General features: G+C 42.8%; 1 protein-coding gene across 2 annotated transcripts in view; it reads right to left on the bottom strand.

Moving 5' to 3' along the window:
• Positions 1–26,515, bottom strand: part of MIX23 (mitochondrial matrix import factor 23) — an 87,823-nt gene extending 61,308 nt beyond the window's left edge. For both annotated transcript variants that reach the window (XM_069202721.1, XM_069202722.1), the window contains exon 1: positions 26,374–26,515. In XM_069202721.1, coding sequence (XP_069058822.1) covers positions 26,374–26,424 — 51 coding nt within the window. In that variant the 5' untranslated portion in view covers positions 26,425–26,515. The remainder of the gene's footprint in view (positions 1–26,373) is intronic.
• Between the last annotated feature and the right edge of the window lie 200 nt (positions 26,516–26,715).

The raw sequence follows: 26,715 nt of genomic DNA, 5'->3' as shown, positions 1-26,715 counted from the left end.
GGGGGGGTTGAATCTACCCACTAAACACCAGGGATTTTCTTTTGATGCAGGAAGCAGCCCCTTGGGCAAGCATCGCTCCCAGTTACAGGACAACATTTTTGCCGTTTTTGTACCCCTCCCTTGCCCACCCCCCACCCCCCCCCTGTCAGATCTGCCATTTTTTAAGCCGATCTGCTCCCAAGGGGAGGATGAAAAACCACTAGACACCAGTGCTTAATTTAGTTACAATTCGGTGATCGGCCCCTTGGGCAAGGTTCGCTCACTATTATTTGGAAATGTTGTGGCTGTTCACCACCCCCCTCCCAACCTCGTACCTCCCACGGAGGCAGATCAGCCATACTTTAGGTCGATCTGCCCCCAAAACCACTAGACACCAGGGATTAATATAGATACATGCCAGAAAGCGGGCCCTTGGGCAAGGGTCACTGGCCAAATATATCACTACAAGTTTTGACTGTTTTCCATTTTATTTCTCCTTTTTATTCTAGTGCAAAGCTTTTGATTTCCTTGGTGGCGACTCCTGCTTTCGGTTTCAGCACTGATGGATCTGTGTACTTGCATGTGTTTGGTAAAAAAAAAGACTTTGTAATATTTACTTCAAACGAGTATCACTGCCCTGGGTGAATGTTTTTTAACAGATGTAATAATTGTAGCATATTTAGTTCATGATTTCCTTTTCTTCAAATTCATGTTTGGATTTGTGCAAGATCTTTTAGTTATCTTGTGTGCAATTGGTTTTGTTTTTCCTTTCCAGTTTTGTGTTGTTAGTGCTTGCTCTGTCTGTGCAGAGTAGGTGCAGTTGATCCTCAGCCTAGATGTCTGTAGCTAGTGAGAGGTAAAATTTTAGAGTATCAAGTTCATTGTGTGGATTGTACAAGCTCATATGTCAATAGTTATATTTACTCTTTGATAAAGCTGAGCTTGTGGAGTTCTAATTTGACACAGTGTTGTTTAGTGCAGTCGTTTGTTGTGTTAGTTTCATTAGTAAGCATTATAGCATACCGCAGGCTGACCGCCCAGCAGGTTGCAGATTTGCTTTTTGTATCTGCCTCCGAAAATGGCTCTGAGGCGGACGACCAAGTTGAAGTTTCTGGCAGTGAATTTTCTGTTCAAGAGGAATCATGTGATGATGTGCCTCTTTTACAGGCGATTTGCCCGGATTGCAGCAAGTGCAAGCTGAACTGCAGTCATGGGCCAAAAGGCTTCCATTTGAACTGCTGAACCCTGGGTTGACCCTAACATGATGCAGCCTGTTTTGACTGCCTTTAGTGGAGTGGAATCAATAGATACCTTTCTTCCTGCTGTTTACTGATGATGTGTTTGGGATGATATTGTTGAGCAGACTAATTTGTCTGTAGAACAGTTTCCAGGGACAACAGTGCCACACTTAAGACCTACTCCAGAGCTACCGGTAAACTCCCACAAATCTTCATGAGATTAAGCAGTTCTAGGGATTTAACTTTTCTGATGGGATAGATAAGGAAGCCATCTTTGTCTTTATAGTGGTCTACTGGTCCCTTGATGGCAACTGCTATGTTTCCAGCAACTATGAGTCAAAGTCAGTATTTGCTTCTACAGCAAATACTGAATTTTGTGGGAAATGCTACAGCACTGCCACAAGATCAACATGATTGTGGCAGTCTCTTAAAGATTCGGCCTGTCCTTGATTATTTAGTACCTCATTTCTCAAAGATCTATGTTCCAGGGAAAGAAATATTTATGGATGAGTCTCTGGTCTCATGTTAAGGAATGTTTAGTTTCTAGACAATGCATTCCTAGCAAGAGAGTATGTTATGGCATTAAGCTGCATATGTTTTGTGAAAGTGCCACTGGATATGCATATAATTTCAGGGTGTGCACTGGCAGAGATTCTTCAATTGCCCCTCTGGTTGTCCTTCCAAATTTGGATTAGTGAGAAAATGTATGTGGGATCTTGCCAGAGCACGTTTTTCACAAAGTCACAATTTACACATGTATAAATTCTACACAGGTGTGCAATTATTTAATGAATTGTTCAGAGTGGGCTCTGTGGCGTGTGGCACAATCCACTCTAACTGCAAAGGTTACCCTAATGAGCTCATGTGTACAAAAACTTGAAAGGGGACAAAGCGGTGTTTTTTGGTAGTGATGAACTTCTTGCTGTGAAAATTTCAGACAGACGAGATGTCTGCATGCTGACAACAATTTATGATGTAAGTACTGCGCCTGTGACTGTTTGGGGTCAGACTTAAACGCCAGGGGGACTCCAGGGTGGTATGTCTTGCATGGATCCCACAAGAGTTTCTTACCAAGAAGCCCTTGCAATCCTCAAACACAGGCTAAAAACACACCTTTTCTTCATATTTCTGTGACTTAAAGTTATGAGATTTCCTGGCACCAAGAGTTCCTGCATGTCTGCTGATAAAAATGGTACTTCACCTGAGCGGGTAGGCCTCACACCCTAAAAGGGTGGGGCCCAAGACGCAGTGTGGCGCATTAACAAAAGTGGGAGCTGCAAGTTTTGGGGCCTCGGCAGGGCTGCCACCTAGGGAAACCTACCAAACCCAGTTATTTCTGAGAACTACATACCTAGGGGAGTACAGAGAGGTGTGTCTCTTGTGGATCCACAAATATGTCTTACCCACAATACCCTGCAAACCTCAAAATTTGCCTGAAATCACACTTTTCCCTTACATCTGTGATGTATTCTTCCAGAATCAGAAGGAATCCACAAAATTCCTACAGCCCCAGCGTTCCCCCACTTCTCCCAATAAAAATGCTGCCCCACTTGTGTGGCTGGGTCTAGTACCCATGACAGGAATGGATCAAACGTATGTCAATGGGAATCCTCATAAAATTACACTTGTTGACCTTAGTTTGATCAGTTTCTGTCGTGAGCACTAGGCACAGCCACACAAGTGAGGTATTTTAAATCGGGGGACTTCGGGTGGGGGGGGGAGGGGGGAGGGTAAATGGTAGGAAACATGTTAATCCCTGCAGATTCCAGAACCTTCCATCACAAAATGTGGGAAAAATGCTTTTTTACTCAAAGTTCTAGGTTTATAAGGGCTTTTGGCTACAAAAACCTGGTGAGAGTGATGCAAGCCATCCCACTCTCAATTCGCCTAGGTGTCTAGTTTTAAAAAATTTGCAGTTTCCCTATGTGCCGGCTGAGCTAGAACCCAAAATCCAGGGCTAGCTGCATTGGAAAAAAGTGTCAGTTTTCAGTGGACATATGTCATATGTCCATGTTGCATTATGGCGCCTTTCCTGCTGCGGCCCCTAGCCCCACTGTCAAAAGTGCGGTACCATTTTTAACGGGAGATCTGGGGGAATGATACGCATTAGGAACTTTGTTTCTCCCTACAGATTCCAGAACTTTTCATCACAAAATGTAAGGAAAATGTGTGTTTTTTGTCAAAGTTTAAGGTTTGCCTGGGCTTCTAGGTAAGAAAACCTGGTGAGAGCCAAGCAAGTCACCCCATCCTGGATTCCCCTGGGTGTCTAGTTTTCGTAAATGAGCAGGTTTGGTAGGTTTCCAAAGTGCAAAAAAGCATTGGTTTTCAGTGGAAAAATGTGATGTGTTCATGTTGCGTTTTGGGCCCCTTCTTATCGGGGGCACTAGGCTAATCCACACAAGTGTGGAACATTTGTATCATGGAGGAACACAGAGTAGTAGAACAAGTGTCATTACCAATTGTATTTCTCTGCATTTGTGCCTTCCAAATATAAGCTAGTGTGTAAGAAAGAAGACATTTTGAGAAATGCCCTGTAATTCACATGCTGGTATGGGTACCCACAAACTCAGAGATATACAAATTGCCACTAATTCTAAACTACATATCTTGTGCGTATTTCAGGAATACAAAGGGTTCCTTGACACCTACTTTCCACTCTTTATATTTTACCATATGTATTGCTCTATACCCAATACACAATGAAAAAAAATTGCAAGGAGCAGCTCAGTTATTGGCTCTAGGAACCTCGGGTTTTTGGAGAACGCACAAACCCTATATATCACCGCAACCAGAAGGGTCTCTCAGATGTAATGACATATCACTTTTGTACATCGGCCATTGTGACGAGAAGTTACAAATGAAAACGTTGTCTCAAATAGACTTTTTTGCTCTACTCCTTTTTTTTCACACTTCAACAGTTTGTTTCTTTGAAGAAAAAAAAAAACTTTGCAGCATGTACACAAATGACCTATTGATAAAATCAAAATTCTGTCTACTTTTCAGAAATCTATAGCTGTCCAAACTCATACATGAGTTTCAAAAATGGGCTACCTCTTTGAAGAATGCCAAAACTGTGATAAAAGGAAAAGCAAAACGTTTTTTGATTCAGTTCTCCATGTTCCCAAAAGCCAAGAAAACGGTGACTTTAGCACAGCAAATATTTTGTTGATCTCATTTTTAGGGGAAAAACAAACACTTTTTTGTGGAGCACTTTTTCCTTATTTTTGCCAAAAAACTCAAAATTTAGCTATATTTGGCCTATTTTCTGAGTCCCATCCAGGAGAATCAACAAACTCCGAGTTCCTTTAGAAACCCCAAAATTCTGGAAAAAAAGAATGCAAATTTGTCATGAATACCTTATGTAGAAAAAGAGTTATGGAGATAATTTCTGATATGAAAAGAAAACTGTTCCTCACTATGCATTGGTTCAAGCTCCTATGGTCTACATAAAATCTTAAACAACCATCCCCTTTTTTGGGGTAACCATTGGAGATTGCCACTTTGAGGCTTCAACAAGCTCCATGATGCCCTCCATCAGCACAGCCTCTAATGTTTTCTTTACCTTTTCACGGACTACGATGGAACCCTTCCTCAAACTATGCCTTACTGGTATCACTTCCACCTTCAATTTGATTTCATGAACATAACCTTTAAGTGAGCCAATTTTCACTTAGAACACATCAGAAAACAGTGCAGTGCAGAAAATAGATGCAGTTTTACACTGCATCTATTTTCTCATTACCCTGGATAACTAAAACTTGTTTGTTAGATTTGGGATCAAGTACAATGTTCAAATCATACTGCTGAGTTCCAGCCGGTACGGCTCGACCATTGTGAGATGCATACATCTTTTCTGCTGTCTCCCAACCTTTGAATTAAAATATTGACTCAATAAATCCTAAGATTTGTATCTCTTCCCCTCCATAACCCTTTAGCTGCATGCCACTGTAGGTGTGTGGCAATACCTTGTGAAATAAACATAGTGTGACTATGGTATACATTGATCCAAGATCAAACATCAACTCTATGAGTGCACCATTTACCAAGAAACTTGCTTTTTACCTATTCTTTCTCAAGCCTTCTTTACTTTGGATGCAGTGGAGAAGTGTGGCACAATGGTTAGAGCGGCAGACCCTGATGCAGAGATCTGGCCAGGACCATGGTTCAATTCCCGCCTCAGCAGGTCTTGGGCTCAGTTCCCTTGGACCAGATAATTCTCACCTCAGTGCCTGATCTAATTAATGGGTTCCACTCTGTAACTCTGGGCAATAGCCTGCTTAATCTCCACAACGGTTGAATTTGTAAGGAATATTACAATGGACAAGGCTATCAAAGTATTCAACAATGTATTCATGAAAGAGGGATGCCCAGGAATCATTGTTACAGATAATGGTACTTATTTTAAATCCACACTGATGCAAGCATTTTTAAAAGGACATGGGGTGAAACATGGTTGCACATCCTTATATAATCCCCAAGGTAATGGCACAGTTGAGAGGGCCAACCAACTAGTCAAAGGAACCACACAAATGGCAGTGAATAGCAGGAAGGGAGTGAGAGAGGCTGTGGACAAAATAGTGCAGGCGTACAACACAACTGTGAATGGTGTAATTGGTGTGTTACCGTTTGTGACGTCGAGAGGTAGAGAACCCAAAATCAAACTAACCCAGCACTACAGGGAGTGCAGAATTATTAGGCAAATGAGTATTTTGACCACATCATCCTCTTTATGCATGTTGTCTTACTCCAAGCTGTATAGGCTCGAAAGCCTACTACCAATTAAGCATATTAGGTGATGTGCATCTCTGTAATGAGAAGGGGTGTGGTCTAATGACATCAACACCCTATATCAGGTGTGCATAATTATTAGGCAACTTCCTTTCCTTTGGCAAAATGGGTCAAAAGAAGGACTTGACAGGCTCAGAAAAGTCAAAAATAGTGAGATATCTTGCAGAGGGATGCAGCACTCTTAAAATTGCAAAGCTTCTGAAGCGTGATCATCGAACAATCAAGCGTTTCATTCAAAATAGTCAACAGGGTCGCAAGAAGCGTGTGGAAAAACCAAGGCGCAAAATAACTGCCCATGAACTGAGAAAAGTCAAGCGTGCAGCTGCCACGATGCCACTTGCCACCAGTTTGGCCATATTTCAGAGCTGCAACATCACTGGAGTGCCCAAAAGCACAAGGTGTGCAATACTCAGAGACATGGCCAAGGTAAGAAAGGCTGAAAGACGACCACCACTGAACAAGACACACAAGCTGAAACGTCAAGACTGGGCCAAGAAATATCTCAAGACTGATTTTTCTAAGGTTTTATGGACTGATGAAATGAGAGTGAGTCTTGATGGGCTAGATGGATGGGCCCGTGGCTGGATTGGTAAAGGGCAGAGAGCTCCAGTCTGACTCAGACGCCAGCAAGGTGGAGGTGGAGTACTGGTTTGGGCTGGTATCATCAAAGATGAGCTTGTGGGGCCTTTTCGGGTTGAGGATGGAGTCAAGCTCAACTCCCAGTCTTACTGCCAGTTCCTGGAAGACACCTTCTTCAAGCAGTGGTACAGGAAGAAGTCTGCATCCTTCAAGAAAAACATGATTCTCATGCAGGACAATGCTCCATCACACGCGTCCAAGTACTCCACAGCGTGGCTGGCAAGAAAGGGTATAAAAGAAGGAGATCTAATGACATGGCCTCCTTGTTCACCTGATCTGAACCCCATTGAGAACCTGTGGTCCATCATCAAATGTGAGATTTACAAGGAGGGAAAACAGTACACCTCTCTGAACAGTGTCTGGGAGGCTGTGGTTGCTGCTGCATGCAATGTTGATGGTGAACAGATCAAAACACTGACAGAATCCATGGATGGCCGGCTTTTGAGTGTCCTTGCAAAGAAAGGTGGCTATATTGGTCACTGATTTGTTTTTGTTTTGTTTTTCAATGTCAGAAATGTATATTTGTGAATGTTGAGATGTTATATTGGTTTCACTGGTAATAATAAATAGTTGAAATGGGTATATATGTGTTTTTTGTTAAGTTGCCTGATAATTATGCACAGTAATAGTCACCTGCACACACAGATATCCCCCTAACATAGCTAAAACTAAAAACAAACTAAAAACTACTTCCAAAAATATTCAGCTTTGATATTAATGAGTTTTTTGGGTTCATTGAGAACATGGTTGTTGTTCAATAATAAAATTAATCCTCAAAAATACAACTTGCCTAATAATTCTGCACTCCCTGTAGATGAAGGAATGTGAAACCAAAAGCGAAGCATATAAAGGCATGAAAGGAAAGACAATTGGAGAAGGTGACTACATCAAAATCAAATTGGGAAGGAAAAGAGATGATGTTAATAAATTTTCGATCTCCATGGAAGTGAGAAGTGTACACAATTGGCATGTTTTAAAGTACAGCCAAAAGGTGGAATAAAAGGGCAATTGTTAATTCATGTGGTGAGGGCCGCAGGGAACCTCGTGCACATGTTAGGTATCAAGGCGATAGTATAAATTAGTCCAGTCAATTGTTTTGGTTTCTGGATTAATTTTGTGTATGTTGATTATACAAGCATGTTTTTTCTTTTCATTAGTAAAAGAGGGGATGTGTTATATGGTAACATTTTATACATTTAACTAGAATAATTTATATATTTTCCACCACATTTTTAAACTTTATTCACTTCAACCTGTAATTTGTATTTGAGAAAAGTAGAGCACTATTATCTTGTGAACAATTACGCAAAAAAACGTTATTAATTTTTTGTAAATCATTTGTTCAATTGTTATTATTGGAAAAAAGAGATATGTTATATTGTGCAATGTTGTTGTACAAACTCTTCTCAATGCTCTCTAGTTTCTAACATCACTGGTGTCATGGTAACCAGGGATGTCTAAGAGGTCACTGTGTTCCACAGGGGCTCAGTGACATTTGACAGAGAGCGGGCAAGGGAACTCCTGTGGCGCTGTTGGTGATAAATTAATCTTCAACATATGAACAACATTATCCAGGCTCCAATGCTTACTTCACATACATGTTTTTCTACCCACTCATCAAGGGCAATCTATAATGCCAGTAGATATCCTTCTCTGCACAGATATCAACGACTCAATCTGTACTGCCATCAATGAATTCTTCTCTACCCCAACCTATCAATGAGTCACCCTTTACTGCCAGCTTTATAACAAAATTCACTATATCTTTCACTGTTTCCTTAAAAAAACATTCACAGGCATAACCGCACCAAAAGGCAAAGAGGCCCCTTTGAAAGTAGTTAGGTTAATTACATGAAAAACTGCTGGATTTCACATGAGGAATTTTTATGTTAGGTATTTATTTGTGTTTTTGACTGTTTCAGAGTGTTCAGCATCACACTACTTCAAAATTTCAGTATAAAAGCAAAACGTATTTTTGACGTTCCAGTCCCACATGGGCATTTTTTAAATGAGGTGAAAAAATGCTAAGTGGCAATTTTGGGAACACTTCACTTCTAACGCACATTCATTTTAACAAACGTGTTTATCATACATTCAAACTTTTTTTTTAAAACATATATTACATTCCAGAAGAACAAATGAACTACTATTTGCAATCAGTCATATGCTAAAACAAATTACCATACAACCAAATTATTATGAATACATCATGAAGATACATGATACATCATATGGTTCTGGTTCAGACCTTCAGCAGTTCTAGAGCTATTAATAATGTTTATTTAAGTATTAAATTATACTCATATTGGTGGGGGGGGTAGATGATTTATATGTGCTCCCAATTTTGGTAAATAATGCGAGCCCATGGCTCAGTTCAGAGTAGAAGGGGTATACTCCAAAGCTTTCTAACTAGAAAAGGGAATGAGACAGGGATGACCTCTCTCCCCCCAAAGCTTTTTGCCATGGCATTAGAACTGCTAGTGGCCTGGATCAGGAAAGATGGGCTGGTGAGGGAGCTACGATGAGATGGCACATGGGATGAAAATATCTCACTATATGAGGACAATGCTCTACTCAATTCCAAGACTTCTACAAATACTCCACATCTTCGGAATGTATTCCGGTTACACAATTAATTGGGAGACGTCCCATCTACACCCGCTGTCAGGAGGCAGAGAGGCAATTACCAGTGACCTCCCATTACAAACCACACTAGGTGGCTTTTTTATACCTGGGCATATTTCTCAGAGACAACTTGTACAGACTCCTGCAAGAGCTCCGGAATGATGTGAAGCACTGGAGGACTCTAACCCTATCACTCTCAGGCACAGAAGCCATGTATAAAATGATTACTTTATCAAAACTGGTGTATGTGCTACAAAACACCCCGTACAGAAGACCAGAGGACGACTTCTGCCAAATAGATAGTCAAATGGGGGATTACATATTATTGGGTGGCATAAATGGTAAAGGTGAATGATTGGGCCTTCGAACCTTTTGAGGAGCCAGAATTGGAGGTAGACAGACATGCAATTGGAAGTAGGTTGTACCCAGCAGGGTTCTAAAGAAACCCACTGTGGATTCAGCTCCGAAAACACACCATAAGAGTAGCCCGGATCTGGAACCAGGTCACGAGGCACTTGGAGTGGGGTAAAAAGCTGACAAGATCAACTCTTCTGTGGGATAGCAATGTCCTGGGAAGGTGGGCAAGATGAAAGGCTTTGGCCCTTGGGATACTGCAGGAATCTCTACTCTGGAGGACATTTTGGACAAGAATGGCCTAATGTCCTTTGAGACGCTCAGACAGGAGCACCAATTGGCTGAAGTGAAAGTGTCCCAGTACTGGCAGATAAGGCACACATTAATGCAGATAAGACAGTTCCTCACTTCCGCATGACAATCAACGATGTAGCCGGGGACGTATTCCCTTACCACAAGAGATGATGCCTAAGGAGGCCTTGACAAATGGTGCAACTAGGGTGGGGTGGGTCAGAGCCACTGGGCCCATGAGATTCTAGTCATGGTTCTGTGCCACAGGTTTCTGCTCTACTCCCATCTGTGATGGCAAATGAACAGACGCCTAACTACATAAGGGAAAAGCATGAATTTTAGGTTGAGCATAGCAGAGGGCAAGCGCTGCTTTTCGACCTGTTGTAATCTATTCCGTGGGCTTTAAACACGCCTATCTCATGCCCATCACTTTCATTCGTTCCTGGGCTTGCCTTTCAACAATCCCTTGACATCATTGGTAAATGCTTTACATTTGTCCCACCTTGCAGCTCTTTTGTTATGCCTTGCAGACTGACCCTATTACATGGTTTATTGCACGATTGCAGATATACTTTTGGGAGGGCGAGCTACTTTTTTCTTTTGTCTCTCCCCTTATCGTTCCATGGCACTTTAAGCACAAACCGTGCAAACTTGATCAGTGGTATTGGAACGCTCGTCACATTGTTCACACCGTTACCTAATCTGAGTCATTTCAATTTTGCTTTTGTTTCTCCCCTTCGGGGTCCATGGCTTTAAGAAAACACTCTTGGAATTGGTAAATGCTTTCCCTAAATAAAACACAGAAATTATCAAAGAGGCTCTCACATTACAGCGTGAGAGCCGATACTACAATATTCACTGCACATGGGGAAACTCGCCCCATAATGCTTTGCAAGCATTCTTTTTCAAAACGTTTTGACCATAACTCAGCATGTGGTGGTCCTAAGACAATGGGGCCACCACCAAAATGATCAGCACAACACACAATTTCTGTCTAGGTCATCTCTGGGTCCCTGCACTAGGTTAGTGGGGATACAAAAACAATAACCCCTCCCACTATTCAGTGTCTTTTTAACCTCTCTCATGGCTCTAATTTTTGTTTTACATCTGAGAGTAGGTTGTGTTTTAAGGGCCTTGTTTATAATATCATTGTAGTAGGCCTGTTATCCTTTAACATATGTAATGCACTATACCCTCTTGGGGCTAAATATATGGCTGCACTGCATTACTTTCTGTCTTTCTGTTTTCAGGTGGTTGTGCTCTCTAGGGGCTAACTATATGGTTATATGACCAATTTTCTTGGAAATGCTATTTTTATTGTGGTGTCCTCTAGGGGCTGTTCTGAGCATTACAGTCAATAGACTGCAATATGTGCAGCACTTGGAAACCCGTCCCATAATGCTTTGCAGGCTATTCCTTTTACAAAACATTTTTGCTCATAACTCAGCCTGTGGTGGTCCTGAGACAATAGGACCACCTTCAAAACGTTTCACCACAACATGCTCTTTCCGTCTAGATCATCTCTGGGTCCCCACACTAGATTGGTGGTGACCCCAATAGAATAACCCATCCCACCTTTCAGTGTATTTTAAGTTCTCTCATGGCTAGAACTTTTGTTTAGCACCTGGGAGTAGTTTGTGTTATAAGGGCCTTGTTTGAAAAAATATTCCAGTAGGCCTACTAGCCTTTTAGTTACATGTAGGGCCACTGATATTATGTGGCAGAAAGGATCAAAAGATGCAGCAGGGTTGACCACTTTATGTGGCAAAAAAGTCCAGTTATGCAGTTATAACGCCAAGAGCTCCATCTCAAGTAAATGCAAGACTTATTGCATTGCAAATGCTTGTTTTTTATTTTAACCATCAGAAGACCTCTGAGGGACCTTCAACTGGATCACCAAGTAGCATGATGGCAGCAGGGGAAGCCCAACTGACAAAAGGTAATATTTATTATGGATTCACTAACAAAACTGACAAGCATGGAACTGAAGTTGCTGAAGATGAAGACGTGTGGAAGTTAAAATCTAAGAAAAGTGCTTGGAGAACATAGAAGCTATTGGGCAATCTTGTTGTGAAGAACCACTTCAGAATACGGCATTCAGGAATAATGTTACCTCCAGAATGGAAAGTGATGTGGAGAGCTTCAAAAATAGACTGAAGGTAAACAGAATCAGAGTTCTATGATTTCCATCACTTGCTGCAGAGGAAGATGTGGTGGCCTTCCTGCGAGGATTTCTTCCGCGATGCTAAGCGAGGTCATGGGCACAGAGAATGACACTGTTAAGGCAACAAGAATGCTGAAGCAAGGCTGTGGCAGAGAAATTCAGAGGGGGTACCATTATTGTGAAGCTAGAGAACACAGATCAAATGGAATGGGTGACATGAGCAACAGCAAGACAACAATTGCTACAATTCCAAAGGTGCAAGAGCTTTGTGTTTTCGGACCTGTCTCAGAAGGCTCAGAGAAGATATCAAGACTTACAAGTTGTGAAGAAAGAACACATTCAAATAATTTGTGATGCCTCTGATAACTAGCTAAATCAAGAAAGGTGGAGGATGAAAAGACCCATGCGTTTATCCCAGTACAAGCAGCCAGAAAATGTTTTAATGCTAAGTTGCAAAGTCATAAATATCTGGAGTTTGAGGCTGGTAACACTAATCTGTTTGCCCTGTCCTTTCTTGTCTTGTGTGATGTTTCCTCCTTTTCATTAATAGGGCGTAAAAGAGTCCAGGTATTTACTGGACGCAAAAACAATCCTTGTGGGTTTGACTGGTCATCTGTACTCTAGACAGCAACACTAAATGAGCATGAAAAAAGTGGGACTGACAACACTAACTGATGGCAAATGAGTAAATTATTCTTTAGTCATTTGCCATATGGAACTAGTTGAACACTCAATGCATCTTAACTATAGTTTATGATTACTTGCTCCTTATGCAGTCTTCCCCACAGTTCAAGCAATTACAGATTTCCTTAAATGCCCACCACTGGCAGCCGATTACAACAACCCTTCCAAATTGAGTTGTTTCCTCAGACATCCAGAACCTCGCATTTTGGCATGCATATAGCCCTTGGTTACAGGTGACTAGAAATAGATGAAGCTTGTAGTGAAGATGGAGGTTTGCATTCTGTGAAGTGGATGATGTGACCATTCCAAATTAGTAATTCGCCTAAAATATTCATTTAGGGATCTCGAAATAAACATCTGTTGGTGTCTTTTCTATCATTAATTTGGACGAGAAACATCTGGCAATCAACACTTAGATACATATCATCAGGTTTCTATAGAATGTTAATCTGTTCTGTAAAAAGAATCTTCTAAATATTTTACATTTGTTCAACATTAATAGCCTGCAGCAAGAAGCTGTGTCACATCGAAAGGGTAACGGCGAGTTTGACAAGAGGATTTTGAGGCTGTCTATGCAGTATTCTTTGAATGAAATGTTTAAAGCTCGAGGAGCCGGAAGTGAGATGTCTACACTAATGTCCCTTCTACAAAGAAGGTTTAAGACCTCACAGGGCATTTTCCTCACTACACTGGTGGCAAGGAGTTAGAATCACAATCAATGCCTACATCTTCTCTGTTAACTTTACTGAAAATGACTACCCTAAGTGAATCATATATTGGGAGTAGACTTTAAGAGATCTTCAGCAAGAGGGTGCTGTCCCGTTCTCTATTCTTTTCAGGAGACAGATGGTGCTGCTCACACCCACATGCTAGACCACTGAGCAGTGGTGGGCTCTTTCACCTTTTCCTGCCTACGGGTAACTAGTGCAGATCCTGTGTGGCATGGTGCTTTTCATGCACTTGCCTGTTTGCAAGTATATAAGGAATTGGAGCAGTCCATCACAAGGATTCAGTGCAGCTCCCTTCCCTGTGTCTGTCCACATCAAGCTGGCGCTCCCCTGCCCCTTGTGCATGTGCACACTGGAATGGTGCAGCAGTCACATCCGCCCAGGCTGACCTTAGGGAACATATGCAGCAGGCCTAGAAAAATCTACTAGCCCACTCACTATGCAGAGTCAGACTTGATCAGGTCGAACTAAATTCAGAACCTACTCGCCCGTTCTGGCGAGTTGACACAGAACAGGTGTTCTGTTCACTCAAGTGAAGAAGCAATAAAATGTCTTTAAATCTTCTTTTCATCTTGTCACATTTACTCTATGTTCATAGAAAGAGGTCAGAAGTCAGTTGACTTCTCTAACTGCAGAGGATTTTCTAAAGTGAACTGTCTGACCTGCTTTACAAAAAGTGAAATGAGAGGCTACAGGGTGTCAGATTTTTCTTAACACACATTTAAATAACTAAGTCAACTGTACAAACATTTCAAAATATATCTCAGTAGTTGTGAAAGCCTGTTTTTAAGTCAAACGTGCAAGCGCTTTGACCTGTTGTAAGAATCGTGGGCTCTTAACCATGCCCACCGCACGCTCATCACTTTCACTTGTTTGTGGCTTGCCTTTCAAAAATCCTTTGTCATCATTGATGAATGCTTTACTTTTGTCCCTCTTGGGGCGGTTTGGTTACTGCTGTGCCCCTGTTACATGAATAATTGCACAACTGCCATACGTTTGACTGCGACCAAACTTCTTTATCTTTTTGTGTCTCTCCTTTGCACTCATGCGCATGGCGGCCATGGCGCTTTGAATCAGCTCACTTATGTCAACTATTTTACTTTTCATTTTCAATTAAGGTGACAAGAAAAGTCCAGTTAGGAATTTACAACGCTAATAGCTTTAACTCGAGAAAATGTGAGACCCATTGCATTGCAAATGCTTGTTTTGTACTTCTGTGGGATGAAAAAAATATTTTAATAGGATAAAAACAAATCAGAACACTTTACTTGGTGATGTGCAAATGATAAATGTTTTCTCAGCTTATTTTTAATACACTATATAGTTTTATCAGCAAAGTTGCAAGCTCATGGGAAAGTTTTTGGCCATTTCAATGGGAAATTTACTGTCTGTAAATGAGAGTGTGCTATCACATCATGCTTAAGTACTGTATTTATTAAAAGTGAGTGTTTAAACATGAACTGAGAATCACTCCTGTCCGTGCCATGATGGCAATGCCAGGAAACTAAGAGGCAAGTCAGGGATCATGTGTACCTGATATGTGGGCTATTATTATACATGGAGCAAACGCTTAGTCAATTTAATCAAACAAAACTATTTGAATGTGCACTAATATGTGAGAATGAAGAAAAAGGTGAGTCTGTAAAAAAAATATTTGCCTAGGATTACACAATCAGCGATCAGTTTACGGGTCAAGTACATTTTAGTTAGATCGAGTAGAATATTGAAGTTACCCAACCTGCAGGTCTAGTAACATTTTTTTGATTTTTCGAGGCCTGATGCATGTTCCCACTCAACTACTGGGAGCTGTTTTTTTCTTTATCTGTATGCCATCTGACCATGGCCACTCCACCTCCTTCACTGCCTAGTGTTGTTCTCTCTCCAACACCTCATCTCCTTGATTTTGCATCTCCAGCTTTACCCACGTATTCCCAGAACCATTAGGGATCAGAGGCATAGCAAGAGTGCCATGGGCCCCAACGCAAGCAAAATACCTTCAGTTGGGTGGTTAAAGAAAGGTGTAATTGGAGTTAAGTTAAGTAGGCCCCTAAAACTCCTGTGGCATTATACCACTATACCTACTGCAACAATAATAGCTACACACCTAAACAGCCTGGTCAAGCTGTCCAGTGAACCATAGGATGCCATTCACCCTGGAAGTTACTCTACTCACCTCTCATCTCCACATTCAGCCCAAGGATGTAAGATACTTGATCGTCTTGTGGGTTTTGAATTAGAGTCTTCTTTTTATATGTTGCAATATCAATGACTACAAGCCAGTGCTTAATTCGTAAATAAAAAGGTGCTGGTGCCCAAAGCCCTCCTCTTAAACACGTGGCTGCTGCAATTAAATGTGTGAACACGGAATACAGAGGCATCGTAATCCTGAAGCCATCCCAGGCCTCTTCAATCCCTTTAAAGCCACTCTCTGCCCCTTCAGCTCACTCCTCCAGCTTTCTACTTTCTCCCTTTGTGACGCTTTTTTGTTTTTCCCTTCCTCCGTCTTTCCCATAGGTGTCTTTTGCTCGCAGCAAATGCTTGAGGCAGAAGAATAAGCCCCGGCCCTCAAAAATAAGTGCCAGTGCTCCGCACCGGAAACAAGAAGCACAAATTAAGCACTGCTCCAACCACTCTGATGTGACTGAAAGTGACAGGTTGGCACTATGCCTCAACATACATATGTTCTCACATGTCATCACTGAGTCCTCCTTCTCTTAAAATGTCCTTTCATTCTATGCCCCTTCAACTTGTCTCCCATCTGTGTGTCCATCCCGGCACCGTTCCCATTTCCTGCTCTACATGTAAGTACATCTTCTGCCTGTATCTTCTCTCCTTCTTTATGTAATCTTTTGCATGTTTTCTGCTTACCTATGTCATACGTGTGACTGCAAATTTTTCCATTATTAATGCATACTGCAATCAGTTTTGTTAGCATGCACATATTCTTTAATGTTTATTTCAGAACGATTTGATAATTCAGCAATTATTTATATATGTAATTAAAACAGTCAACAATGTTTCATATTACTGGAGAGGACCGAGTCAGCTGCCACGGAATAAGCAGCACTCGATTGGAGCTCCCCAGGAGTCACTAAGCCCTTTATTGTGCATGGATCCCCACTTACTGGCCAGTTATAACCAACGGAGCTCCCAGATCCTACAGTTGTGCGATGCCACTGATGAATTAGTGTACTCCCACACTGAGATCAATGGCATTTTCCACACCTATTATTCCCACCTACATGCGCGTCAGGGTTTAAACAAATCGTTTAACAAAGCCAAGTCCTCTGGATATCTCCCTCAGCGCTACATGAAGTCCTGTTGGGTCCCCCTCCTAAAAAAGGATAAGGCCATTGATAGGGTATCCTCTTATAGAATCCTCTCTATGCTTAATTTTGATTATAAAATATTAGGTAAGGTACGAGTTAAAAGACCCTTGTTGGTGTTCTCATCCACGAGGACAAATCCGATTTTACCCCTTACCGCAGCACCATACCAAACATCCAAGAACTGATTCCAGTCTTACAAAAGCCTGAGCACATGAAGGCCTATCATGATCCGCAAAGCCTTTAATGCCCTATGTTGGGATTAGATCTCCGGCACTACGGGAGGTGTGGGATTGGGCAGAGGGTTCCTCAACTGAATGCACCTGCTATATATGAGGCCGATGGCTCGCGTAAAGATTGTTACTGTTATTTCCACACCGTGCACAGTAGAGAGGGGTACACATCAAGACTGCCCCATCACCATTACTATTCACCTAAGTGACAGAACCACTGGCCCCAACGCTCCCCAGGGGTCAGCATTTCGATGGTTAGCAGTTTGGTGACTTTCTTTTTCATAGTTCGCTGTACGCAGAAGACCTCCTTTTACACATGCGTCGAGAATGCTCAGATGTGAAGGGAGCTTCCGGAGCACTGGAGATCTCCGGTGCCCGGGCTGGTCTCCAGGTCAATTGGAATACGTCCAACGCATTTCCACCGCACAGCCTGCCCACCTGGACTCCTCCCCCTGAAATAGGATGGATTCTTCTTTGGGAACAGATTACAATTTGATATCTCAGAGTCAATGCATAACATACCAAGGCAGAATTAATAGAGGGTCACATTGGGGTAGTGTTGGCCTCTCTACACAAAGTCATACATTTCTGGCTATCCCTCCCATATCTTTGATGGAAGGTTCACCTTATCCAAAATGATATTTCTCCTTCGCCTTGTCTACTACTTTGCTGCCCTCCTAATCTGTCTCCCCAAGTCTCTTTTCAACTAGATGAATGGCTTACTGACTCAGCTCATTTGGGGAGCTAGAGTCTCACGGATTGCCCTGAATAAACTGTAGTTCGCTGCAGATGCAGGGGTCCTGACGATCCCTGATCCGGAGCTTTACAAATTTGCCACAGTTGAAAAGGGCACTGCAAAACAGTACTGGAGAGATGGGCCCTGGAGTGGAATGGCTGATGCGTTGAGATGAATCCTCACCCGTGCCACCGTGCTGGCCCTATTACTCTCATTGCGACTCCGGCAACACACATAATTTAAGGGCCCATTACTCTCCACCCTACAGTTTGAATGGACCTGAGCACTCCAGCATACAGGAACTAAACTTCCGTATGCGAAGGATGTGCTCCTGGCAACTGTGTTGCATTTACTGCATAAGAATGTCTAGTCTGGCCTGCTTGACTTGGAATATAGAGGCATGACTCGCTTGGGCGACTGCTACACGAATGGCCAGCTGCAGAGTTTTCAGGACAGGAAGGTTGACTATGCCCTACTTCTGTTACACTTTCTCCTTCATGGTGTGAGGAGGAACTGGAGCCACATAAATGCTTGAAGAACATGACGGGCTAAACCTAGAAACACGTGTCCAGAGATACACAGCACTTGCTGCACCTACTTAGGTGAAAGACTTTTGATTACTTTTTCAGCACAAAACGAAGTGACTGCATTTACCATGATGCATTGGGGCTAACTTTTTGCTTGAGTGTGAGGCAGTGTGCTCCCTTTTTTCTTTTTGTCCAATGACTGCTCCCTTGAGCTAACGAGCTGACGAGCTCTGGAGAGGCACCTGTGCGCCAGTGAGTGGTACATAAACCTGAGAAGACTTTTGGCGGCATTTCAAGCAACCCCACAGACTTGGCTGCTCTCTGCTGATGACGGGCTAAACCTAGAAACACGTGTCCAGAGATACACAGCACTTGCTGCACCTACTTAGGTGAAAGACTTTTGATTACTTTTTCAGCACAAAACGAAGTGACTGCATTTACCATGATGCATTGGGGCTAACTTTTTGCTTGAGTGTGAGGCAGTGTGCTCCCTTTTTTCTTTTTGTCCAATGACTGCTCCCTTGAGCTAACGAGCTGACGAGCTCTGGAGAGGCACCTGTGCGCCAGTGAGTGGTACATAAACCTGAGAAGACTTTTGGCGGCATTTCAAGCAACCCCACAGACTTGGCTGCTCTCTGCTGATGACGGGCTAAACCTAGAAACACGTGTCCAGAGATACACAGCACTTGCTGCACCTACTTAGGTGAAAGACTTTTGATTACTTTTTCAGCACAAAACGAAGTGACTGCATTTACCATGATGCATTGGGGCTAACTTTTTGCTTGAGTGTGAGGCAGTGTGCTCCCTTTTTTCTTTTTGTCCAATGACTGCTCCCTTGAGCTAACGAGCTGACGAGCTCTGGAGAGGCACCTGTGCGCCAGTGAGTGGTACATAAACCTGAGAAGACTTTTGGCGGCATTTCAAGCAACCCCACAGACTTGGCTGCTCTCTGCTGATGACGGGCTAAACCTAGAAACACGTGTCCAGAGATACACAGCACTTGCTGCACCTACTTAGGTGAAAGACTTTTGATTACTTTTTCAGCACAAAACGAAGTGACTGCATTTACCATGATGCATTGGGGCTAACTTTTTGCTTGAGTGTGAGGCAGTGTGCTCCCTTTTTTCTTTTTGTCCAATGACTGCTCCCTTGAGCTAACGAGCTGACGAGCTCTGGAGAGGCACCTGTGCGCCAGTGAGTGGTACATAAACCTGAGAAGACTTTTGGCGGCATTTCAAGCAACCCCACAGACTTGGCTGCTCTCTGCTGATGACGGGCTAAACCTAGAAACACGTGTCCAGAGATACACAGCACTTGCTGCACCTACTTAGGTGAAAGACTTTTGATTACTTTTTCAGCACAAAACGAAGTGACTGCATTTACCATGATGCATTGGGGCTAACTTTTTGCTTGAGTGTGAGGCAGTGTGCTCCCTTTTTTCTTTTTGTCCAATGACTGCTCCCTTGAGCTAACGAGCTGACGAGCTCTGGAGAGGCACCTGTGCGCCAGTGAGTGGTACATAAACCTGAGAAGACTTTGGGCGGCATTTCAAGCAACCCCACAGACTTGGCTGCTCTCTGCTGATGACGGGCTAAACCTAGAAACACGTGTCCAGAGATACACAGCACTTGCTGCACCTACTTAGGTGAAAGACTTTTGATTACTTTTTCAGCACAAAACGAAGTGACTGCATTTACCATGATGCATTGGGGCTAACTTTTTGCTTGAGTGTGAGGCAGTGTGCTCCCTTTTTTCTTTTTGTCCGCTTGAAGAACATATGACAACACAAGGACGGGAGCAAGCATCACTCTACTTTATAAATGCCTCTTTTCCCAGATCACATGAGAGCTTCCCCCCTCTGCGAGTCATGGGCAACTGACATGAATTTGGAAGTCACAGATGCAGACTGATTTATTATCCTAACCGATACCCCCCATACTACACAATGCGCACTTTAAGCTTATTCAGTATTATTATCTGCACAGAGTGTACTTGACCCCTAAAAGCATAAATTAGTTATTCCTGGATGCACAGGCCATCAGCTACAGATACCAGTTAGTAGGACTGGACTTCTATCACATGGTGTGGGCCTGCCTGGCTCTCACCCCAAATTGGGAAACGGTTGTTCACCTCAATAATATTGCTACTGGCCGCAACTTACGGGTGTCTGCTTGCTCAGCCTATTCCCTAAACCCAGCTCCAAAGAATAACCACTAAATTAGCTGACCTTGTTCTGGTCTTGGCTCATAGACATGTGTTCCAGTTTTGCAGATCTCCCACTGGCCCTCTTATACAGGGTTGGAGATGTGAGTTGAGCAACTGGTCTGACTAAGAAGGCGCCCTGCTGAAGCTTGAGGTGCGGAGAGGCTAGCCCAGCCCATACAACACACAGTCCTGGGACTAAATATAGCAGGACTTCCCGCTTGGAGCCGACGATGGTTAGTTGCTCTCTGCTATGGGTAGTGAATCCTCCTATAAGGATTGCACCAATGGATCCTAGAAGTAGCTTCGTAGACCACATAATCTACCCTGCCCTGGCGCCACTTACTGATCCGGAGCTGCAAGCTATCCATTTGAGATCCCAGACCTCTTCTCCCTCTCCTCCACTCACCCCCCCAGCCCACCAAACTCTTGCATGTACGGACTGCACCTTCCTAACTCACTATGGTACCCCACCTGTTTAGTTGTAAGAGTTTTCCCTTTTTGACTGCTCCTCAGCTCCCCGTTACTCTCGCGCTTAATGTCTAGGACACACACGCTTCCACTCTCTACAGTGTACTCACATGTTAAGACGCCTTATACCTGTATTCCTGGTTCAAATACTATTATTGTTGGATTTCAGAAGAGGTACCCTTTGTTTTGTATTGTCAATGTATCTGCTATTACTGGCGACACTCTTGCTAGGAGATCATATCTTGCACATTTCTACTCCTGTTGTACGAATGCACACTGTAGCAAAACCCATAATAAAATGTGTTTTGAAAACAATGTTTCATATTACTTAATGCTTGATCAGCAATTGTTTATATATCTGTTTCAAACAGTAAATATTGTTTCACAGAATCAGAAAAAGTGAGAGTGCATATTGATTGTTATTTTGAATAACATTCAATAAGAGATCCGTTCTTTTCAAAACAATCTGAAAAAAAGAGTATTAAGTTAAATACAAACAAGTGTTAGAGAGGAATCTTTGTATCTCCAGGGAGCAGGCTCAGGCAGACAGGAGCTTTAAACACTTTTTAGAAGGCTGCCAGACAGGCCTTATCAGCTTGCTCTGGCACTAGCTCTCTCCATATGGAAAAAGTGCCTCTGATGTTCTGCTAAGGGATATTGTAAAAGGCAAAGCTACCTGAGAAATTCGTACAGTCTCCATCTGGTGTTACCATAGCATAGTTAGAGACAAGAAGGGAGGAGTTGGAGAACAAATGCAAGGAAACTCTAAAAATACTGGTATAATGTTGCAATTCTTTCTAATATTCCGTTTATTAGCTCCTTTGTTACCACTATTCTGTTTGTTATTATGGTCACATCTATACACTCATATGCACTAGGGCGGGTATGATTTTAATACAAATCATAATAATATAAGCTTAATGTGTATTTCTCAGTGTGTCTATTCATGGGGAAAGGAGGTTTGGAATGAACCTACTAACAATATGAACCCCTGTAAATCTCACAGGACTGACTGTTGCTCAGAATGCACAATACTCGTGCAACGTGCAGGAGAGTCACTGGTCACAGTCCACTAGGTTCTCCATCTCATGATGGAATGTTATTTATGTCTGTGCTACCAGAGGAACTAAAGATCCCCAAGCTCGAACCATAGTCTTAATAGGTTTCAGAAAATGTATCACCCTCTTTCATTGCTTCTGTCTTTTACTTCATCTTTCTTCTGTGTATTTTATTCTCTCACCACCAAATAAATAAAAGAGCAAACAGCTAGAGAAGGCAAAGATAGCTGTTTTCCTGAATGGGTGTAAGGAGAGACTATAGGGCTAGATGGTGTAAAAGGAGAATGAAATAACCCAACATTGCCTACTCAGCTCCCATGGCCTACATCTCTTGTATGGCGAGTACAGACCAGCAGAGGTTTCAATGTATATTCCTATATCCGGTGAGTAGCTCATCTAGTCCCTTTATCTTACTTGCACACTTAGTGGTGTACTTACAATGAAGAAAACAAATGTGAAACTACCTGAAGGCAACAAACCTTATCTGGATGAACTACATGTACTGGCTATAGGCCAACTTGAAATCACTGTTGTGGCAATGAAAAGGCCAGAGGAGGTGCCTGTTGCAGCCCTCATCCACTTGTATGCCCCCACATGCCACATTCTTACAGCTTCTGGTGAGGGAGCTGCTTTGGCAGTAATCAGTAATCGCCCACCCCAAAAAACATGAGGAGACTTGCTCTTTTGATTTCTCTTAGTGATGTCCAACATTAGTCCAATAGGACCAGAATTTTTTTTAAGGATACCTGAACAAATAGTTTATATACAAAAGAACTAAATAGAGGACTTTTAAAGAGTTGGTGTTTATTGTGGAAATATGACCCGGATTCATCCACCGTGGACCCAGTGTGCTATTTATCACAACTGTTAAAAAGGATACCCCGGAGTTTGAAATTTACCAGGTGTGATACATAGTACGAATTACGAAGTTGAGCAGCTGCTACAAGCAGGCTGAGCCCCTCACTATGCTTGGCCCCAGTAACACTTCCCAAGTCGTACCACTGGTAACTATACCCCAGTTCTGGACACTGACAACACACACACTCACCAGCGATACACAAGACAGAACACTGCACACATATTGAGCACATCACAGCCTTTTTGGTACCACCATGCTCACAACAGTATGATCTACCAGGGACACCATGTCCCATCAATCATCAGCACACATTAAACAAAACTCTAAACATTTCCAACATTGCCTAAATACATCTTAAAAAAACAGAACTCAAAACCACCAAATGAGTCTTGGACGGTAGATAATGGCAGACTTCCCATAAACCAAACCGGCTTTATCAAGAATCAAGGTACTTTAATGAACATTACGGCCTTGGGTTTGATCATTAACAGAGCAAAGGCAACAGGGACTCCATTATACATATGTGCTTTGTTGACTTTAAAGCAGCTTTTGACTGTGTCTCTTGTGGCAACTTGTGGGCAAAATTGCAGAGATTGGGGGGTGGGGGTTGCCTCCAACTATCTTGAATGCTATTAGATTACTTTATTCTGATACATGGGTGACAGTTAAGCTTGGAGATGGTTCTCATTTATTTAGGGCAGTTAAAACAACAACTGGTTTAAAACAAGGCTGTATTCTAGCACCACTCCTCTTTAATCTTTACATCGCAGACCTCCACACAGTGTTAAACAGTCAGTCAGCCCATTCACCAACTCTTGGTGGTCACCAGCGATCCAACTGGTATACTCAGATGACCTGCTGATGCTTAGCAACTTTAGAATAGGTATGGAAAAACTGATGAAATACAACTGATGGTATACAAAAATTAATAAGGTGGAAATAAACCAGAGTAAAACAAAAGTGATCGTCCTTAATAATAGACCCTTTACTCAGCGTAAGTGACATTTTAATGTAAAGATAATAGAGGAAGCGGCCACTTATAAGTATCTCTAGGTCAGGATAGATTCAAGAGGGACGTATGAATGCCATAGCGAAGTGATAAAGAATAAAGCCCAAGCTCTCAATCATGCCTTTGGAACTTTAGCAAAGACCACCCATGGGCATACCCTTAAATCGTTAGCACCAGTTACGAGAGCTAAATTACTACCAACGCTCTCCTATGGTACATAAATAATGAGGGGGGCAGAGGAAGTTCTCTTGGCTAAACTAATGGTAAAATCTTACAAGCAAGCTTTTCGGTTACCTAGGTTGACATCCTATGTCCAAGTCAGACTGGAATTTTCGCTAGTAAGGCAGTCGTTGGCTAGACATGCAGCATTTATTAAATGTTGCCATAAACTTCAGCATTCCCTGGAAGGGACGTTAGCTAATCTAGTATGGCAGGAAGTTAGCCCTGAGAGGGGCAATAGTAACTACAAAGAGTATCTGGGGGAAAAAAAAAATCAGCTGGATCTGGGTGACCTATGGGACATTACTCTGTCTAGTCCAGTATTTAGGAAAGCAGTGAATAAATTAATTAAGCTCCAAAGCTGGCTAGAAGATATGGAGGAATTATCCAAAAGGTCTCATAATGGTTGGTTCTTAAATCATGTAAAACATATAAAGAATCACCAATTATTGCCGCACCCTATTCTTTAAAAATTAAGCAAATCTTTTTAAGGCTAAGGCTTGGAGGTATCCCAACAGTAGACGTCTTACCCAAAAGGAAGAAGGAGACTCAAAGAGTTAACCAGGAATGCCACTTATGCCATCTGGCAGTGGAAACGTTGGTGCACGTGGTCTGTATTTGTCCAGCCTTGGCTATTCAAAGAAGAAATTTGTTGAAAAAGGAATTCAATGATGCATGCAAAGGGGTGGGGTCAGTGACTGTGGGGGCGGGGTCAGGTCTGGCTAAAAACAAGATATTCTTTAAGTTCTTTTGGTCTTTCACTGTCAGATTGCTACATATAAAATAGCACACAGTTCAAAAGAAAAATAAATTTAAAAAAGTTGTTACTCAATGGGAAATACCCTATAGTATACTATGAAACCTCTATTAGTTAATGCTCTGTAGAGGTCTGTGTGTTAACGAAGGGCCACAGAATCTTGGTTGGTGCAGTGAAGAACAGTGACTTGTGTATTTTAGCACTATGAGGTTAGAGACTATGTGAATATGTACGTTATTATTTTAAACTTGCATTACACATTGTATCATAGATTTTGGTAACACCCAGACTGAACCTAATGCAATTTTTTTTATTTAACTGACCCTTGAACACCTTGTCAGGGGTAGGAAACGCTATGTAAAGAGAATTTCAATTAAAAGCATGTACTTCACAGGTCATTTGTTAATTCTTTGCACTACCACTCAAAAAAGAAATCTGTGTCATCATACAATATCTTTGAGTGATTTGATCATTTAAAGCCAGTACTGGCTCCCAAGCCTCCTATACATTTGCAGAATACCCTATTCATTTGAAGAGTAACTCGTTGCGCACATTTGCATTTCTTTCAGGGAAGCAGGCACCCCGCCCGAAAGGTCTGTTTTGCTGTCTGCTGGCTTTAGTTTAACAGCACAGGAGACTCACTGCATGACACTTTAGCTGAAGCATTTAAAATATCAGAATTAATCGTCCTGGGATTGTTGTCTTTTTACAAGAAGTAAGGGAACGGTTTTTCATAAATTAGAAAAGTATGGACACGTCGTGCCCCTCTCATCCCGCCCACTTCGACCACTGCTTGTAGGGGTCCCGATTCTATCCAAAAATATGAATGACTGAGGGGGGAACCTCCGTTGCCCTCCTGTCTATAGGAAATTTACTTTGGCTACTGATGCCTGGGGTCTTGTAGAGCCTATCCAACCCCCGTCTCGCATCTCTCCCCGCCCAGACAGACACACAACAACATGTTTTGGTGATAGAGAAGCTCTCCTTCCTGTCTCTAAACCAAAGCAGGTCTACCAGGCACTTGTCCGGTGTTACACCGCCTATCGTACGTGTCTTGATGCAGAACCACCTTCCCCTTCCACCACATCAGTCCACTTGACATATACACCACCACCAGTTTGTAAATTAAGTTGTTAGTTGCTTTTCCCTCTTAAATATTCCTACAAGTAGTTGGGCAGTCTGAGGACAACCTGTGCCCCCCAAGCAAAGGGGCTGCCCCAGTCTTACTGAACAGGGTCAGTTCATCCCTCAACTGATGAATGGATTGAATGTGTCTGCCGACCTGCTGCACATGAGAAGCTGGGTCTGCCCTTCATCATAAGTCACATTGGCCCCGAGGCACTATGGGTAGGGGCTCCATCCTGCACGGCTGAGGCCCCCGCAGTCCGTCAGGCGGGGTGAGCCCCCCTTTGGCTGCAGGGAAGCACGCACCCCGCCTGCCCCGCACCCCTCTGGGCCCCTAGGCTGCCCCCCTCTCTGCGCCTACCTGGAACTCGGAGAAATCCTCGCAGCTCACACCTGCACTGGGCGCCGCCATATTGGAACCGCCCCCAGGACCCGCCGGGCTCTGACCCTTTGCTGCCGAGGTGGCCCGCGCAGTGCCTGTGTGGAGGGCACATATCAGCTGCAGGGGAGGGGTGGAAGGAGGAGAAGAGAGCCTGGGGAGGGAGGGTGGGAGGTCAAGGCAGGGACATAGCTGAAAGGTTTTCTGGTTGCAAAATAACTCGTGAGGCCAGGCCAGGTTTTTTTTTTGCTTAGCATTCTGGGACTTGTAGTCTTATTTAACCCAGTGGAAAACTAGGACTACAAGTACCAGAATTCCAAGAAA

The sequence above is a fragment of the Pleurodeles waltl genome, chromosome 8, assembly GCF_031143425.1.
Source record: "Pleurodeles waltl isolate 20211129_DDA chromosome 8, aPleWal1.hap1.20221129, whole genome shotgun sequence".
Classification (NCBI taxonomy): Eukaryota; Metazoa; Chordata; class Amphibia; order Caudata; family Salamandridae; genus Pleurodeles; species Pleurodeles waltl.
Note: the sequence above shows the minus strand (reverse complement) of the source record. Positions and strands in the feature narration are given on the sequence as shown.